The 15,339-nt window shown below is 33.2% G+C and overlaps 1 protein-coding gene across 2 annotated transcripts in view; it reads left to right on the plus strand.

Moving 5' to 3' along the window:
- Nucleotides 1–14,722, plus strand: part of TMEM67 (transmembrane protein 67) — a 31,036-nt gene extending 16,314 nt beyond the window's left edge. The window contains exons 12-28 of one of the 2 annotated variants that reach the window (XM_059863668.1): nucleotides 41–197; nucleotides 570–693; nucleotides 1,537–1,642; nucleotides 3,474–3,530; nucleotides 3,626–3,724; nucleotides 4,214–4,312; nucleotides 4,650–4,736; nucleotides 5,461–5,560; nucleotides 5,662–5,801; nucleotides 7,260–7,400; nucleotides 7,877–7,957; nucleotides 9,109–9,225; nucleotides 10,427–10,543; nucleotides 10,626–10,730; nucleotides 11,095–11,197; nucleotides 12,216–12,358; nucleotides 12,798–14,722. In XM_059863668.1, the coding sequence (XP_059719651.1) occupies nucleotides 41–197; nucleotides 570–693; nucleotides 1,537–1,642; nucleotides 3,474–3,530; nucleotides 3,626–3,724; nucleotides 4,214–4,312; nucleotides 4,650–4,736; nucleotides 5,461–5,560; nucleotides 5,662–5,801; nucleotides 7,260–7,400; nucleotides 7,877–7,957; nucleotides 9,109–9,225; nucleotides 10,427–10,543; nucleotides 10,626–10,730; nucleotides 11,095–11,197; nucleotides 12,216–12,358; nucleotides 12,798–12,878 (1,857 nt within the window). In that variant the 3' untranslated portion in view covers nucleotides 12,879–14,722. The remainder of the gene's footprint in view (nucleotides 1–40; nucleotides 198–569; nucleotides 694–1,536; nucleotides 1,643–3,473; nucleotides 3,531–3,625; nucleotides 3,725–4,213; nucleotides 4,313–4,649; nucleotides 4,737–5,460; nucleotides 5,561–5,661; nucleotides 5,802–7,259; nucleotides 7,401–7,876; nucleotides 7,958–9,108; nucleotides 9,226–10,426; nucleotides 10,544–10,625; nucleotides 10,731–11,094; nucleotides 11,198–12,215; nucleotides 12,359–12,797) is intronic. The other variant, XM_059863677.1, reaches the window with a different exon arrangement.
- The last annotated feature ends 617 nt before the right edge of the window (nucleotides 14,723–15,339 follow it).

The raw sequence follows: 15,339 nt of genomic DNA on the forward strand, positions 1-15,339 counted from the left end.
TTAAAGTGATCTTTTAATTTTCACTTTTTTTTTCTTGTAGTGCAAAATTTCAGTTTCTAAGATTTTATTGGATTTTGCTAATCCAGTTTTTTATGACCTGTTCCTTGAATATAATGGTGGCAATGGACAGCAACATCTTTGGGCCGTGCCAGTTTTAAATTTGAATCTTCAATACAATGAAAAATTTGTTAATCAAGGTAAGATGGTGATAGTAAGTTCTCTATGAATTTAAACAATCTGAAAACTTCAAATAGAAATAATCTATGTACACAGTTAACTACTGTTACTGTGTTGTGTTTAAAGATACCACAGCAACCATAACTTGTTTCCATTTTAAAAATGTAGTATTTGTGGGCAAGTTCTGTTTGTTTAAGTGCAAGCTTTGGTTGCATACACCATTCCAATCAGAAATATGCACTAAGAAAATAATATCATTTCATTATATATTTGTATAAGTTGAAAATAAACAATTTTAAATCCTCAGTAGTTACTATGTGTTATACAATTATATGTGTTATTTCTAATACATTTCATTCTTTCTGTGTGTGTGAAACTGTCATGTTTTCTAGGCAGTAATTTCAACAACTGGCTTTTGACTCGTCGATTTTTTTTGGTGGATGCACTTAGTGGAAAAGAGAATGACTTGGGAAAATCACCAAGGGTAATTCGGATTGCTAGCAAAATAACAATAAGGTGATTAACTCATATAATATATGGTACATAGAAAATAAAGCCAATGTTGTACAGTCTGCATTTTATTGCCTTAAAGTTGTTTTGTTATGTATTTTCTAATATGTCTAAAATGCAATATGTTCCACTTTTCAGTTGCATATTTGGAAATTAAATGAATTTCCATAGGTTGTTCTGATGAGTGAAAGAAAACAACCTTGACTTGTGGGAGTTAAAATCACCATGATTCCCTTCCAGGTACAAGGATCAGACCATGGTTGCATAATGCAAGTTAGCAGGTATTCAGTTGCCTCTTAGAAGCAGGTTTTGTCTGGAAAGGCCTAAAAACTCCTCTGTTAATTCTTTTTCAATGTGTGTGTTGCTGACTGTGCAAGGATCTTATTTCATACTCCATGTTCTTTTTTTGCAGTATTTTTACAACCCGTTGTATATTCTGTTATACAATCCAGAATAGGCTTGTAGTCATTTAACTAAAATTGTGAGACTGCCTGTTTGGGTCAGTACTGATTGCAAATCTCTGCTGGAATACATTTTGGAAAAAACTTTTTTTCTCCTTCTTTATGTGATGTCCTCCTGTAAGATGCAGACAGGTAAAGATTGATTCAGGTATTTTCTTACAAGTAAACAATCCTTCCCATTACTTCTTTAATATATTTCTGTACATGCCTTTGTAGACTCCAGTTGTACTTCTAAAATGTGAAGTGCCATGTCATTGAGTTAGAAATTCACATTTTATTGATCAGGTTGTTCTGTTCATTTAGTATTTTCTTACATGTTTCAATGATTGCTTCCCAAGCACTCATCCAGTTGTTTTTTTATTAATAATCATACTCTGTATTTCTGCAGTATCCGTCTGGTATCCCATACACAGAGAGGAACCATCTATCCTCCTCTAATTACTGTTGGTTACACAGATGTGCTTATCCAAAACCCTGAAACCCAGAGTGTGATGGTGAGATCTTTGTGCCACCTTAATTATACTTTTAGTTCTGTTGGAATTCCATTTTTTGGTAGTAGGTTATAAAAATCTAATAAGCAGTCTCTAGTTTTGATCAGTTTTGAAGTTACAAGTTTTCACTAAAACCTTTTAAAACAAATCAGTTAAAAGTATTCTCTTTTCAGTTTATCTTCAGTCTTTTTTAACTTAAAACACTTGGAACTTGAAACTAATTTTATAATGCTAAATTAGGCTACAGTTCAAATAAAATTATACACACAAAATAAGAGATAAAGGACTCTATGGAGCACTGCAAGCAATTTATGCAAGGAATTAGTATTTTTATTTAGAACAATGCATTTAGAGGAGGTTGTTATGACACAAACATTTCAGATCACCTGTAATTTAAGTTAAAATATTGGTTATATATTTAAAACATCCTTTGGTGTTTCATCTTTCTTTACTGAAAACCAACCAATTCTGCTGTAGCACATGCAGAAGGGACATTTCCTACTTTCCCTCTCATGGGCAGCAGCACAGATGTCCCATTCTTCTCTCTTGTTGGTATGTTAGATCACACTGCTTTAAAAAGTAAAAATACTGATCTTAGGATGGTAGAACAAAACAAAAAAATATTATTAGCATTTTCTGCTTGTCAGCCTTCAACTGTTCAGACTTCCAGTACAAATAGACATCTGGTTAGAAGAAATTTGTGGTGCTAGAAGCATTCCTTGAGTTCCATATTAGTTGCATGAAAGCAAGAGAATTAGAAAGATAGAAAAAATAAGACTTTTTTTTCCTGCCTAAGTGATGTCTTTATTTAACCACTGTGATGTCTTTTATTTAACCAGACATCACTGTATCTAGAAAGTAATTCATTCAAATAGTGATGGTAGGAGCAATTGTTTTCAGTTCCTCAATTTTCTGTCATATTATTTCATCCTTACATCTAGATCTGTGAGATATATTTGGGTATTGCCAATTTTGGATGTCTTGTTGCATTTAACAAATTTTATGCAACTGAAAAGATACATTGAGTTTTGTTTCCAGTTTCTGTAAGGACTGAGCTTGTAGTAACTGAGGATATTTGGATTTAAGTCCAAGTGCAGTGATAGAAGGAGGTCTGACAGGAGCAAATGTTTGGGGAACACAAGACGTTGGGAAGGAGGGATTGGTTTTGGGGGTAGGGGTGATGCTTCTTTTAAACTTAATTAGAAATACTGTTTATTATCATGCTTATGTAATTTTAGCTGTGCAGTGACAAAGACTCAGGCCAGAATATTATAAAACCAAGACATTTTCTCTTCCATGTACAAATTTTTCAGACCAAAGTCTAACGAGGTCTTAGGTTAAATTTAAGATAGAGGGAACAATTTTGATGCTGCATGACGATTTTTATTTCATTCAAGCTGAAAAAACCCTAGTATCTGAGCTGTGCAAGCTTACCATGATTTTGCATGTTGGTCTAACTACACCAAGGTTACCTTTAATCAGTGATAAAAGGGAAAGTACCAAACATTCAGTGTCTCCTTTCAGGAGGAAAAAAATAGCGCACATTTGAAAGAACTACAAATAGCTATAGCTGGTAACTTGCAGATGGCAGGCACCCATGCCCAGCATTACTGCTGGTAAAATCTGCAGTAAGAGTTGCATAGTACATGCTGGTACTGAGCCTGGCAACAGAGCACACCAGGTCATAGGCTCTCAAAAAACATGTATGTGGTACTTGTATAGTAGCCCTAGACAGGAATTCCCTCCAATTAAAACTGAAAGCTACCAGAGTCTGTAATGGTTGTAGCACTTCAGAATTACTATGCAAATTTACTTTTTGTATTTTAATATTCAGGTTTCTTTCGCAGTCAGCTATGAGATGAATCAGAGAGAGGCTCAGATTCAGACAGATGTAAGTTGTAATTCCCTTTAATTTGTTGATATGATGATTTACTTCTATATTTTGTGTTTTAAAAATATCTGCAAATCATTTTTTGTTATTTTCAGATTGCACTGGGTGTGTTGGGTGGACTGGCAGTGTTATGGTCTCTTCTCAAGACTGCAGGCTGGAAGAGGCGGACAGGAAGCTCTATAATTGACTTGCAGGTATGAACAGCTGCCAAACTGAAATGGGACATCTCTTCCTTTCTCTAAGGGCACCTTTGCTGACATTCCCTGTGATGATAACAATTCGTTTTCTTAAGGTAACTGAAATAATTTCTAGTCTAGCTGCACAGAACTGTGCCCCAGAGTTAGGCTCACTTGAGGAAGTAGTTGTTTTGCATTCTTTTTGATTCTGATATTATCATTCAGGAAATGCTGCTCTAAAAATAAAGGTATTTACAGGGCTGTTCTGATCAGTTGAGTAGACTTGGTTTTCAGATTAATTCTTCCTTGAACAACCAGCATGTAGGAGTTTAAACTAGTGAGAATACCATAAGTATATAAACACAGTGGAAAGCTTTTGTTCAGGGCTACTTTTCAGTACTAGAGTTTCCTATGTGAGCTACATAACATTTTATATGAATGCATTGTGAACATATGCATTACTTAATTAGTTTTACAGATGTGTACAGCGCGTTTTTATAATTGCAGACAGTTTTCAAGTTCCTGCTGTTTTATGCTGGAGACCTTGCCAACGTTTTCTTTATCATCACAGTGGGCACAGGGATTTATTGGCTTGTATTCTTCAAAGTAAGTGTTCTTCCAGATTTGGATGTATGAAAACCTAGTAATATTAAATATATTTTTATATGGACATTAATTTTCTTTTTTCTTCTTTTTTTTTTCTTTTCTTGTCAGACTATTGAGGCAAGTTCTTTGTAACATTCTGGTTTGTGTGCTTAAATTTTGTGTTCATCTGTTTCTTTTCCTTAGGATTTGTTGTATTTGCAGTCTGCTTAATAGTCACTTAAAATATTTTACACATTCATTGATCTTTTTCTGAAAAAGTTTATTCACACTTAAGTGTTTTTAATTATGTTGTCACATATGCCACGTGTACTGTTTCAATGTAACTTTTCGATTATAGGCTCAGCAGTTTGTATCTGTCCTTTTACCTCTTCCATCTCAAGAAGAAGATTTTGTTACATACATAGCATGTGCGTTTAGTTTAAAGGTAAATAATTTTTTCCTCCCCATAAAATACATGTCAGCATGCTTCTATGTATATATCCTCTTTTCAGTAGGCTTGTTTTTAAATATATTGTACAGTTATTAGTTTTTAGTGTGTGGATGTTATGTTCTAATAGTTATGTTCTTCTGAGAATTAAGTAATTTTTCCATAGAAATTTATTTTGTGGAGTCTTTATAGGAAAATAAATGTCTCAAGAAGGTCACAAAAGAAAGATTGAAAAATCATTCTTTCAAGGATAAAGATATAAAGAAACCCAAATAAAATATCATCATATCAAGAAAGCAAGTACTTCCATTTAAAGCAGAATGTATGTGCTGTGAGTTCCTGATTAGAAAGAAGACAGATCCAAATAATTACATTCCAATATGTAGAATTCTAAGATCACTGTTCTGTCTTCATGGCAAATACAAATATTGTATCAATTGTGGGTACTGTGCTGAATTGAAATTCATAGTCCAGGTTAGTATGTTATGGGGAAATAGCCAGGGTTTTTTTATTTGTTACTTTGCTGCATTTTCTTAATAATTTTGGACTTTACATTATTCCAAGCTTTTAAACAAACAAAAGATTATCAAAAGTTGGTCATAAAGCTGCAGTCTCATGTATAATCAAGATATTGCTTATTATGTTTAATGACTAATCCATGCAATAACTATTCCTCCATCTTTGTGTATATGCTGTTTCTGTCCTTACTTTTCTCTCTTAGGCTCTGCAATTTTTACACTTGCTGGTTTCACAACTTGCTATTGATATTTTCTTTATTGACTGGGAAAGACCTAAGGGCAAAGTTCTTAAAGCAGTTGAAGGTAATTGAAACTATGCTTTTTTGTATAAGCAGTTTTGGTGAAATTTATATATTGCTCTCAGATATAAAATTTTAGAGCTTTACTGTATGTACTCTTTTTAGGTGAAGGTGTTACTAAAAGTGCTGCTGCACCTGTGAGCATATGGAGGACATACTTTATAGCAAATGAGTGGAATGAAATTCAGACAGTGAGGAAAATAAATCCTCTCTTTCAAGTGCTTGCAGTTCTTTTTTTTCTGGAGGTAATATTACTATTATTGTTATTATTATTATTATCATCATCATCAACATCATCATCACTTATAATTCACAACCAGAGTGTAACATAAGGGTCTGATGTTTAATTCTTGCATTCTATGTGGTAATGGTGAATCACCTTTAAATTTACTTGAAATCATGTAACTTAGTAAAGTAATTATTTTAATGCTTTTTTTTTTTTTTTAGTTTATATGTATGTATAGGTCAATATTTAATTCAGGAAGACTTAAAAAAAAATCTACCTTTAATTACCTTAGAGATCTAACAAAGATCTCTAAGGTAGTGTTTGGGGATTTTTTTTAAGGTAATGAGTTACCTTAAAGGGCTTAAGAGACTGATAAATCTTTGTACTCACTCAATTCTTTGTTTGCCTACTGGCACCTTCCTGCCACAGTCTACAGCTTTATTTCTGATTTCATATTTGTCTGAACTGAGCTTCCTTCCTGCTAATTTGCTGCAGCACCATTTTATTATGCAAGAAATAAAATGTGCCAGTTCTGTTCCCGATGGCAGTATGCCTTCAGTTACAGCTTCAGGATGTGTGAGAAACTCTGCTTTAGCTTTTAAAAAATGTTTGGGCTTGTTTCTTTTGTAGTTTAGTAATTTTTTCTATCTTGGGAAATATTCTTAAAGTGTGTAGCATACAGTTGTTTTTGTGAGGTTCTTATACATATTTTAACACTTTTATTCAATTTTATAGTCCTTTAAAAATTTTTCCTTTAAATTAAATAATGAAAGTCCTGAAGCTTTCTTCATTCACTATGTAAGCATTTTTGCTGTTGGTAAATACAGGTCAGGACCAACTTAGGTGCAGTTATAAGAGAGGGAGAAAAGAGAGCACCTATTCTTACTGCTCTCTGCAGCTACCTGAAAGGAAAGTGTAGTGGAGGTGGGTGTCTCTCCTCCCAAGTGACAAGCTATAGGACATGAGGAAATACCACCACAAGTATTTGGTGCAACTTCTGTTATGAAAGATTTTCACTAATTTTTCACCTCTTAAGTATTTCAACACATAGTATTCCTCTCATCTTTTTTATTTTGGAACTTTTTCTAGATTTTTTTGTTTAAAATAGATTCGACCATACAGATGGTGGAGGAAAGTATATTTCTATACAATAAAAACAAAATAAATCAGTCTTTTCAGAGTTGCAGAGCACATGAAAATATGCTTTAACACTGGAATATATAGTACCAAAGAGCTGAAATTTGGCAGAAGTTATATCCCTATGCAGTACAGCAGTAGAATCATTTGGAGTTTTTCAGTAGAACCCAATATTGACTTTTGGATCACACAATTGAGCTCTGTCATAGTGAGCAGTCTGCTATTCCCAGGTTCGTTCTTCATTATTTTGTCTTACTTCCTGTTATGGTGTAAACAGCAGGATCCTAATTAATACTGTTCATTCTCAGCTGTTGTTATATTGACCTTCTTATCTCTTCAGGTGGTGGGATTTTCAAACCTGGCTTTAATGGATGCTTCTTCCAGTCTTACAAGAAGCAGTGAGAGCTATGTAGCTCCTTGGAGCCGCATTTTAAGATTTGGTGTGTCTGCTGCACTCTGGGTAGCCATTGCCATCCTACAAGTATGTGAAACACATGACATCCTGAACTATCAATTTTAGGCTAGTTCTTGGAAGCTAGAATAAATCCCTAGACTGTCCAAACTGCTTATCATAGCATGGGGTATGTTCTTAACTGTTATGTTTAGTTGTTTTAGCATAGTACACCTTTGGGAATTAAAATGAATCTTCTGAGATATGAGACATCTGACTTTGGATCAGAATTTTAATCTTCTCAAAGATGTGAATTTATGCTCATACTTTGTTTTATTTTAAACAAGTTTGAAGCATCTGACAAGTTCAAAATAAAAAGCAGGTTCTTACCAGAACTTTACTTTAAAGGAAGTAGTATGTCAATCCCTTTTCATTAAGTCCAATGCAACCTCTGTAGTGGCCACTACAGAAGTCTGTTGTTTGTGGGTGTTAAGTAGTGAAATTAATTGCTTAATAACATCAAATCTGATGAACTAATGAAAGAAAATTTGGTTGATTTATTTCAGATTATATTTTTTGCTGTGATTTATGAAAGATTTGTTGAAGATAAGATAAGCCAATTTGTTGATTTGTGTTGTGTGAGCAATGTAAGTATTTCTGTGTCTCATTTGTGGCATTTTAAATAGAATAGTACATAAGATAGTGTTAACAATATTAAATAATATTTATTCATTTAATTTACATTACTAGCTAACAGCCAAAACTGAAGTTTCCTTCAGCTCATTTTATTGGTGAACTCTGCAAGATTTCAGTTAAACTTTAATTGGAAAATTATTTCAGAAGCATAGGTATCAATATGTTTTTTTAAACACCTGATTTTTAGGTTTTTTGGTTGTTTCTCTTTTTTTCAGTTTAAATTGATTACATGTGCTAATGCAGAATTCAAAAATAACAAGTTGTAACAGAAATTAGGCGTGGAACCATTTACTGCCATTCTGTATACTGGTTCGTGTTTTAGTCCTTCTGACTTGCAAGTTGTCTTGGTTTTATTTAATAGATATATGTCCAGTTTTTGCTCCTGTCTTGTGCTTATTCCTCAACTGCTGAACTTCATTTTGTCCCTCTTAACAATTGTCACCTTTTGCATGCATTTTTTCTTACTCACATCTGAACTTTCTCTTCTTTACATACGGGTTTTGAAGTGTTGTACTGCAGGAATTCCTTTTAACCAAGGAAGAGTGCAGTCAGAACAGACTGGTTTACCTCATTTGTCCAGAACTTCTTAAAAATACTGATTTACCTTTTTTATCACTCTTTCCAGCCATGGTTATTCCTCTTCTGTGAAACACCTATGTAGTACCTGGATTGTAGAAAATAATTAATTTTGGAGTTTATGTGATATATAAGCATTGTATCATACTGAATGAAGTTCTGTTAAATACAGTCTTTTAGGAGTGCAGCTGGAATCATGCATATGTATTATGTAGCACAGAAATAACCTTTGAATAAAAAAAAATCTTAATAACTTTAATTTCTTGGCTCGATAGAATTAAGCAGCAGCAGATCTCTGCTGTTGATAAACTAAACTTGAAGCTGGTATGTGTTTCTAGTTACATATAGAAAAAATTAATTTGTAAAAGAGTTGCTAAATATTTTTCTCCCATATTTTTTCAGTACCTGCCTACTTTGTATTTGTAGCAGGACTGGCTGGCTTGTCTGATCTTCACTATGAATTCAGAAGAACAAAAATAAAATTATAATTGTTGATTAAAGTTTTCTCTCTTCCCCCATCTCTTAGATTTCAGTGTTTCTCTTGTCACATAACTGCTTTGGTCATTATATCCATGGTCGCTCAGTGCATGGACATGCAGATACCAATATGGAAGAAATGAATATGAACCTGAAGAGAGAAGCAGTAAGTAAAAGTATTCAAGTTTATATCTGTTCAATTATTTATTTTCTATAAAGACCACACACCTTTGCATTATGGATTTGCAATTGTGCACTACACTGAACCCTGTTACTTAACGATAACAGCTGTTAGTATGTAAATATATGACTCAGCAATTCTTTCAGCTAGCTCTTCATCTTTTTTTTTTCACCATTTCATCTTGTTACTTCTTCACATTTCAAGGATATAAAATTCCTGTTTCTCTAAAAAGTTTTTTTCATGTAGTTAAGAACCTTCTTTTCAATACTTAAGCTTTTCAGAAGGTCACAGCCACATTCAAAAAGATGCATACCAAAAGGCTTTCATGAAGAGACAGATCTGAAACACTAATACAGAAACTTGTAATTTGCCAATCAGTTCCTTTATTCCATCTCTTCTACTATGGTGATACAACCCATTCTTTATAGAAATTAATTTGCATAAGTATTTTTTCTAGTTTGTCATGTGTTGTATATCTTTGCTGCAAGATCAGGCAAATATGAAGTGTCTAGTACAAGATCAGGGACTGCATTAAATTTCATGACATCTTGTTTCTTTTTAGGGACAACTATGAAAGTACCTTAAATAAGGATATTGCTATTTCAATGCTAAGTGGACAAAAAAAAACATAGCCATGTGAAAATTGAATCTCAAACACTGAAATACAGAGGAATCTTAGAATCTTATAATTGACGTTTTTAGGTGTTCCTACAATTTTTTCCTAATTGCTTATTTTATTATGATTTTGGGAAAAACAGGGTGTTTTCCCTGTGGAGATGTCAAATTTTTTATTTTCTTGCGGTTTCTGAGATTTATTAAATGTGACCTGAAAAAACATGGAAAAAGTCAGAAATCCAAACAAAGAAATAAAAAAAGTGAGACAAGTATAGAAGAAATGATAGACCTAAAAGAAAGGTCTTCCAAATAAATATCAGAATATGTCTTATTAGAAGGTAATGAACCGAACACAGGTGAAAAGAGAAATATGACTTTGTGACAGCAGGGGTCAGGATTTTATGTCCTAAGGAAATCTTGCTGCAGTAGAACAAGAGTGCAGTAATTTCAAATATTTAGAGATATTAACTATTATCTGTACATGAAAGAGAGGAAATGAAAAGCTTTTGACTATTTTTGGGTCTATGAATGACATTAATAATGTTAATTTACAATTGCTTTAATTGTATAGGAAAATCTGTGTAGTCAGAGGGGTTTGTTACCAAACACAGATGGCCAGACATTTCAGATTTCCATTTCAAGAAAAATGCGACTAAACTATGACTGGATTCATGAAACCTTAACAAGAGTAAGTGAGATATTGGTATTCTTTAAATCTTATTTAAAATATGAAATTTCTCTGGTAAAATCTTGGTCTTGTTGTATTTCAGAAACGTGGTCCTGCCAGGCTTTTGGACTCATCTGCAAATACTTTTGAACAAAGCACAAGGGCCTACAACGCCATGAACAAATTTCTCAGTTCTTTTATTGATCATGTATGTATATTGACATTACTATATTAAGGATAATATACTTAAAGTACAGACTAAAAATTGTAAATCTAAAGGACAGTAGTTCCTCTTTAAGCATATGTGCTTTAAGATTTGTTGCTAAACATTTTATGGCATCCAGAACAGTGCTTCATTCAAAAAAAAAAAATAAAAAACAACAATTGGAGTGCTGTCCAGCAGTGCAGACTGCACTTAAAAATGACAAATCCTTTTTTGTTATGTACTTTTTTTTTGTCTTGGAATAGACCAGTGGGTTTTGTTTCATTCATAAAGGTCTAAGTAGCTGTACTCACTTTGTAGCAGATTTGAAATCATAAAACAAGAAGTGTTGTTTTTATTTTTCTTACAGGTTCATAAAGAAATGGATTATATTGTCAAAGACAAGTTGCTGCTTGAACGAATTCTTGGCATGGAGTTCATGGAACCAATAGAGAAAAGTATTTTTTATAATGGTAAAAAGATGTGTGGTATTTGTACTATTTTAAGTATCCTGGTTTCTGTGTAGATTTCTTTCCCAGGAGTAACAATCTAAAACGGACTTCACAGCAGGAGAGATCATTGAATGACTGCTTGTGAGGGAGGTATTTAAGAGAAGTTCTTTAGGTTATAGAAATACTGTTTATAATTTGTCATTTGACTGTGATGTTTTTTATTTAAGGCAGTTGAAAGTGACAGATGTGCACATGTTTATGAAGTTCATAATCATAAACATTGATAGAAATACATTGATAGAAATTACATTTGATAATCTAGACTGCTATGGTTCCCAGAAATTTAGGTATAAATCAGGATTTCATGGCTCTGAAATACAATTTATAATGAAAATACACTGTTTCAAATCAAACTTGTATTGGACATTTTTTGAAAAAGTAGGAAAAGAGAAAAGAATATGTTTTCTGTAATTGTTTACATATTCTTTTCTCTTATAGAAATGTTGCTTTTTGATAAAATAAAGAGGTAGACAAATGGTCTAGAGTACTTTGGCTGTGAAAAAGGTACTTTCACCTTAAAAGACTCATTTTCTGCAGAACCATTAAACAAAAATAATGCAAAGCTCTGAGCCTCCTCCTAAACAAGGCATTTAGCATATGTTTTTATGATTTTGCTGAGTCAGGGCTAGAGCTAACAGCTACTAAAAATTTCAGTGACAAGGAAGCTACATCTGCTTCTTGATTTAAAACAACTTTTTTAAATTAACCTGATTGAGATTTCAGGAGTAAATAGAGTTGTGTGTGACACATGGGTTTTACCTATTGTGTTCATTGGTATGATGCTACTTTATAAGTGAAAAGTTTGTATTATTTGTCAGTAGAATGACAGGACTATCTCTGTGTTGCCACAGAATGTCATAAATTGCTCTGTCTCTGATCTTCCTTTTTCTTATCAGCTTCTTTAACATGGACTGATGAACTCCACAAATTTGCAACTCACAGAAATACTAATTTTTAAAAAAATGTTCTCTTTCCATAGATGAAGGACACTCTTTCACTGACGTTCTCTATTATGGCAATGAAACAACACTGCTCATCTTTGATATCCTGTTTTTCTCAGTTGTGGATTTAGCTTCCCAAAGTTTTGTTTTAGCAGCTATTCTAACATATTTGCAACAAGAGGTAAATTTCAATTTAAAAATAAAGTTTTTTAAACGGTAGTCAGTATGGCAGTTAAAATAGTTAACTGGATAATAAATGCAGTGAGTTAGCAGTGTGCAGTCAGAGAATATTATACTGAGACCTTATGAAGTAGTTTTTTATTTATTTTGTCAAATAGAACAAAGAAATTAATTTTCTTCACCTGGTGATCCTGAATGAAGAAGCTTCAAATAATTTTCAATAGAAAACAAGAATATCTGTTAAAACTAATCTCACATAATTCTATCATAATTTAGGGTGGAAAGGTAGTGGAAAATGTTTTAAAAATGCTAAAGGAAATTAAGCACCTAATTCATATTATTTAGGATTTAAAGATTATCTGAATTTATTTATGTTAGATACTGAAACATATTAGTGTAAGTATTTCTTCATTAATACATGTTTTCCAAAATGTTCTTAGATATTTAGGTTTATTCGTACTACACTTGGGCAGAAGAATTTGGCATCCAAAACCTTGGTGGATCAAAGATTTCTCATTTAATTGAGAAGATGAAAAACTGTTAAGGATTTAATAATGGAAAATACGAACATGATCAAAGCGTCTCTGACCTGCAGATAATTTGTAGTGCACTTTTCAACAATAACAATGTAATGGGTTTTAAACTTGTCATTTTTTATATTGTGTGCTATTAAGCTTTATTTTTCTGTATTTATAGGGGTTTTTTTTTAATTTGTGAACACTAAGCCATAGGCCTTTAAAAAGAAAGGTACATACAAATAAGAAGTAAACCTACTGTTGTTATTATTAGAATAAGATTAAAATTATTTCATGGCTTTTGATAAGATATGGACCACTGACTTTGAGGCAACAATTTGAGCATCTGATTGACAGGAGAGGTTGCCAACTCTGAAATTCTCTGAAAATACCTTAAATGTTTGTTCTTTTTTTAAGTTATTTTGAGGTGTAATGTTTAGCAAATCTGTGTCTAATTTTACACAGCACAGGATTTGTTCTGAATTAAGTTAGTATTTCAGGAGGAATTTTTAAAGATCACTTATTTACAGCAACTCTCACTTGAAATTTTAATGTTTCTGTCTTGTGTCATATAGTATTGTATAATAATGTCTCCTCTCTTGGAGTTTATCATTATTTTTCTTGGGTGTGGCCTACACATGACATCTCAAACATGTATTTGAGGTAAAGTTGTGTTACAGTGATGTAGAGAAAGAGGTTATGATAGAGCAGAGGAGGTGGTCATCAGTATTTGGGATTTGTTCTTGATCTTCTGTCTTGTGATGCAAGATGTTCAGCGAAACAACAGAAATTATTCTGTTCACTTTTTCCACACAAGTGAAATGGAAGCAATTTTTAAAAATCTTTTTAGAATTGTTTTCACAGGTGCTCATGATCTCTTAATTTTCTGATTTTATTATCTTTACATATAACAGAGACATAATCATTTTACTGTCATCATATTTTTGGAATTTAGATTAATAATTACTCAAGTGCCAAGGGAGATTGTGAATGGCCTTCAAATCACCTTAAACTGAGGTGTCTACCTCCCATTCTTGTCACTGAAAGTCTCCCTCTCTTTTTATACTTAATGTTTTTTCAGTAAATGGTTAAACATGAATAGTATTTGCTGGGTTTATAGCTGTTATTTGTCTTTAGATGATTCAACAAGGGACTTACAGGAGCAAAAATACTAGAAAAATATCAGTCACCATCATCTCATGTTTATTCTGAAACAGACTGAGGACATGACTAGTTGAACTTAGCAGATTTCCAGTGCAGATATGCTTATCTGCAGCATTGCATTTCAAATGATTTTTGGCTTCATAAAGAAGAACATGTTCTCATGTTGGTACCATGTCATATCATACTAAACTGAGAGTAACATGGGCATAAATCTCACAGTTGCTATTGCTACACTGCATTTGCTTTTGGTGTTGCAAAGCCTGTGTCACTTGCAAGTCCTATGTTTTGTTTTATTTTTCCAGATGATTTGTCTAAAATATTAATATTCCTAACATAGGCACTCTACATGATTTAGGAAATAATTATGGGAGTAAAAAGCTCCAGGAATTCAAAGAAGCTTTTCTTCACTCTTGCTGTCCAGTGAACACTTGAAACAGGTTGGCTGAGTTTTGTTCCCCTATTCCTTGATATTTGTTCAGGAAATATCAAGCTTGATATTTGTTCAGGAAATATCCCTTGTGGTTCCAGCTTAATGGTTTTTATTTTTTTAACATTAATATGCATCTATGATGTGTTGTTCATATGATGAGTGTCTTTGAGGTTTCTAAATGTTCTGTTTGTCCACATGGCATTTCAGTCTCTCCTGTCTGTTTCTCTGAGCAATAAAAAAAATGTCAAAGATTTGAGACAGGTTTTTTCCCACTTGTTAATTGAGTTGACCCAAACCTACAACATTTCTTCGTCCATGCACATGAGAGTAGAGCCAGAGGCTGCTGCTGACTCTGCAGTCCAGAGGAGCTCTGTCAGAACAATTGTGAGAAAGGAGTTTTGCAGTCCATGCAGCACTGGAGGGTATGGTTTTGGATAGTCAAAACTAATGGAATGAGATGGTTGTTTTTTGCCAAGTTAGATACCAAACAAATTATTTCTACCAATAATTAAAATTTGTATGTACAGACAAAGTACAGTAACTTCAAAAATATGTTAACGTTTACAGTTTTCATTTAGTGGTGAGGACTTGCCATTTTACTACAACATTCATTTGAATGGCAGGGGCGGGTCTGTGACTAAGGTAAACCCTACCAGAGGTGAGAAGTGGTGCTGGCAGCGTGCTCAGCTCCCACCCTTCCATCAGCTGCTGCAGCATGTTGATGCCAGCCAAGCCCAGCTGGAGGGGTGTTGGTTTGTTTTCAGGCTCAGCAAGAGTGTTTGAGCAGTGGATGAAAGGGACACACAGTGAGATTGTGACACGCTTCTAAGAAAATCCCAAGTAAATGGATGATGGAGGGAAGTAACTACCTAA

This window comes from Haemorhous mexicanus, chromosome 1 (genome assembly GCF_027477595.1).
Source record: "Haemorhous mexicanus isolate bHaeMex1 chromosome 1, bHaeMex1.pri, whole genome shotgun sequence".
NCBI classification, from domain to species: domain Eukaryota; kingdom Metazoa; phylum Chordata; class Aves; order Passeriformes; family Fringillidae; genus Haemorhous; species Haemorhous mexicanus.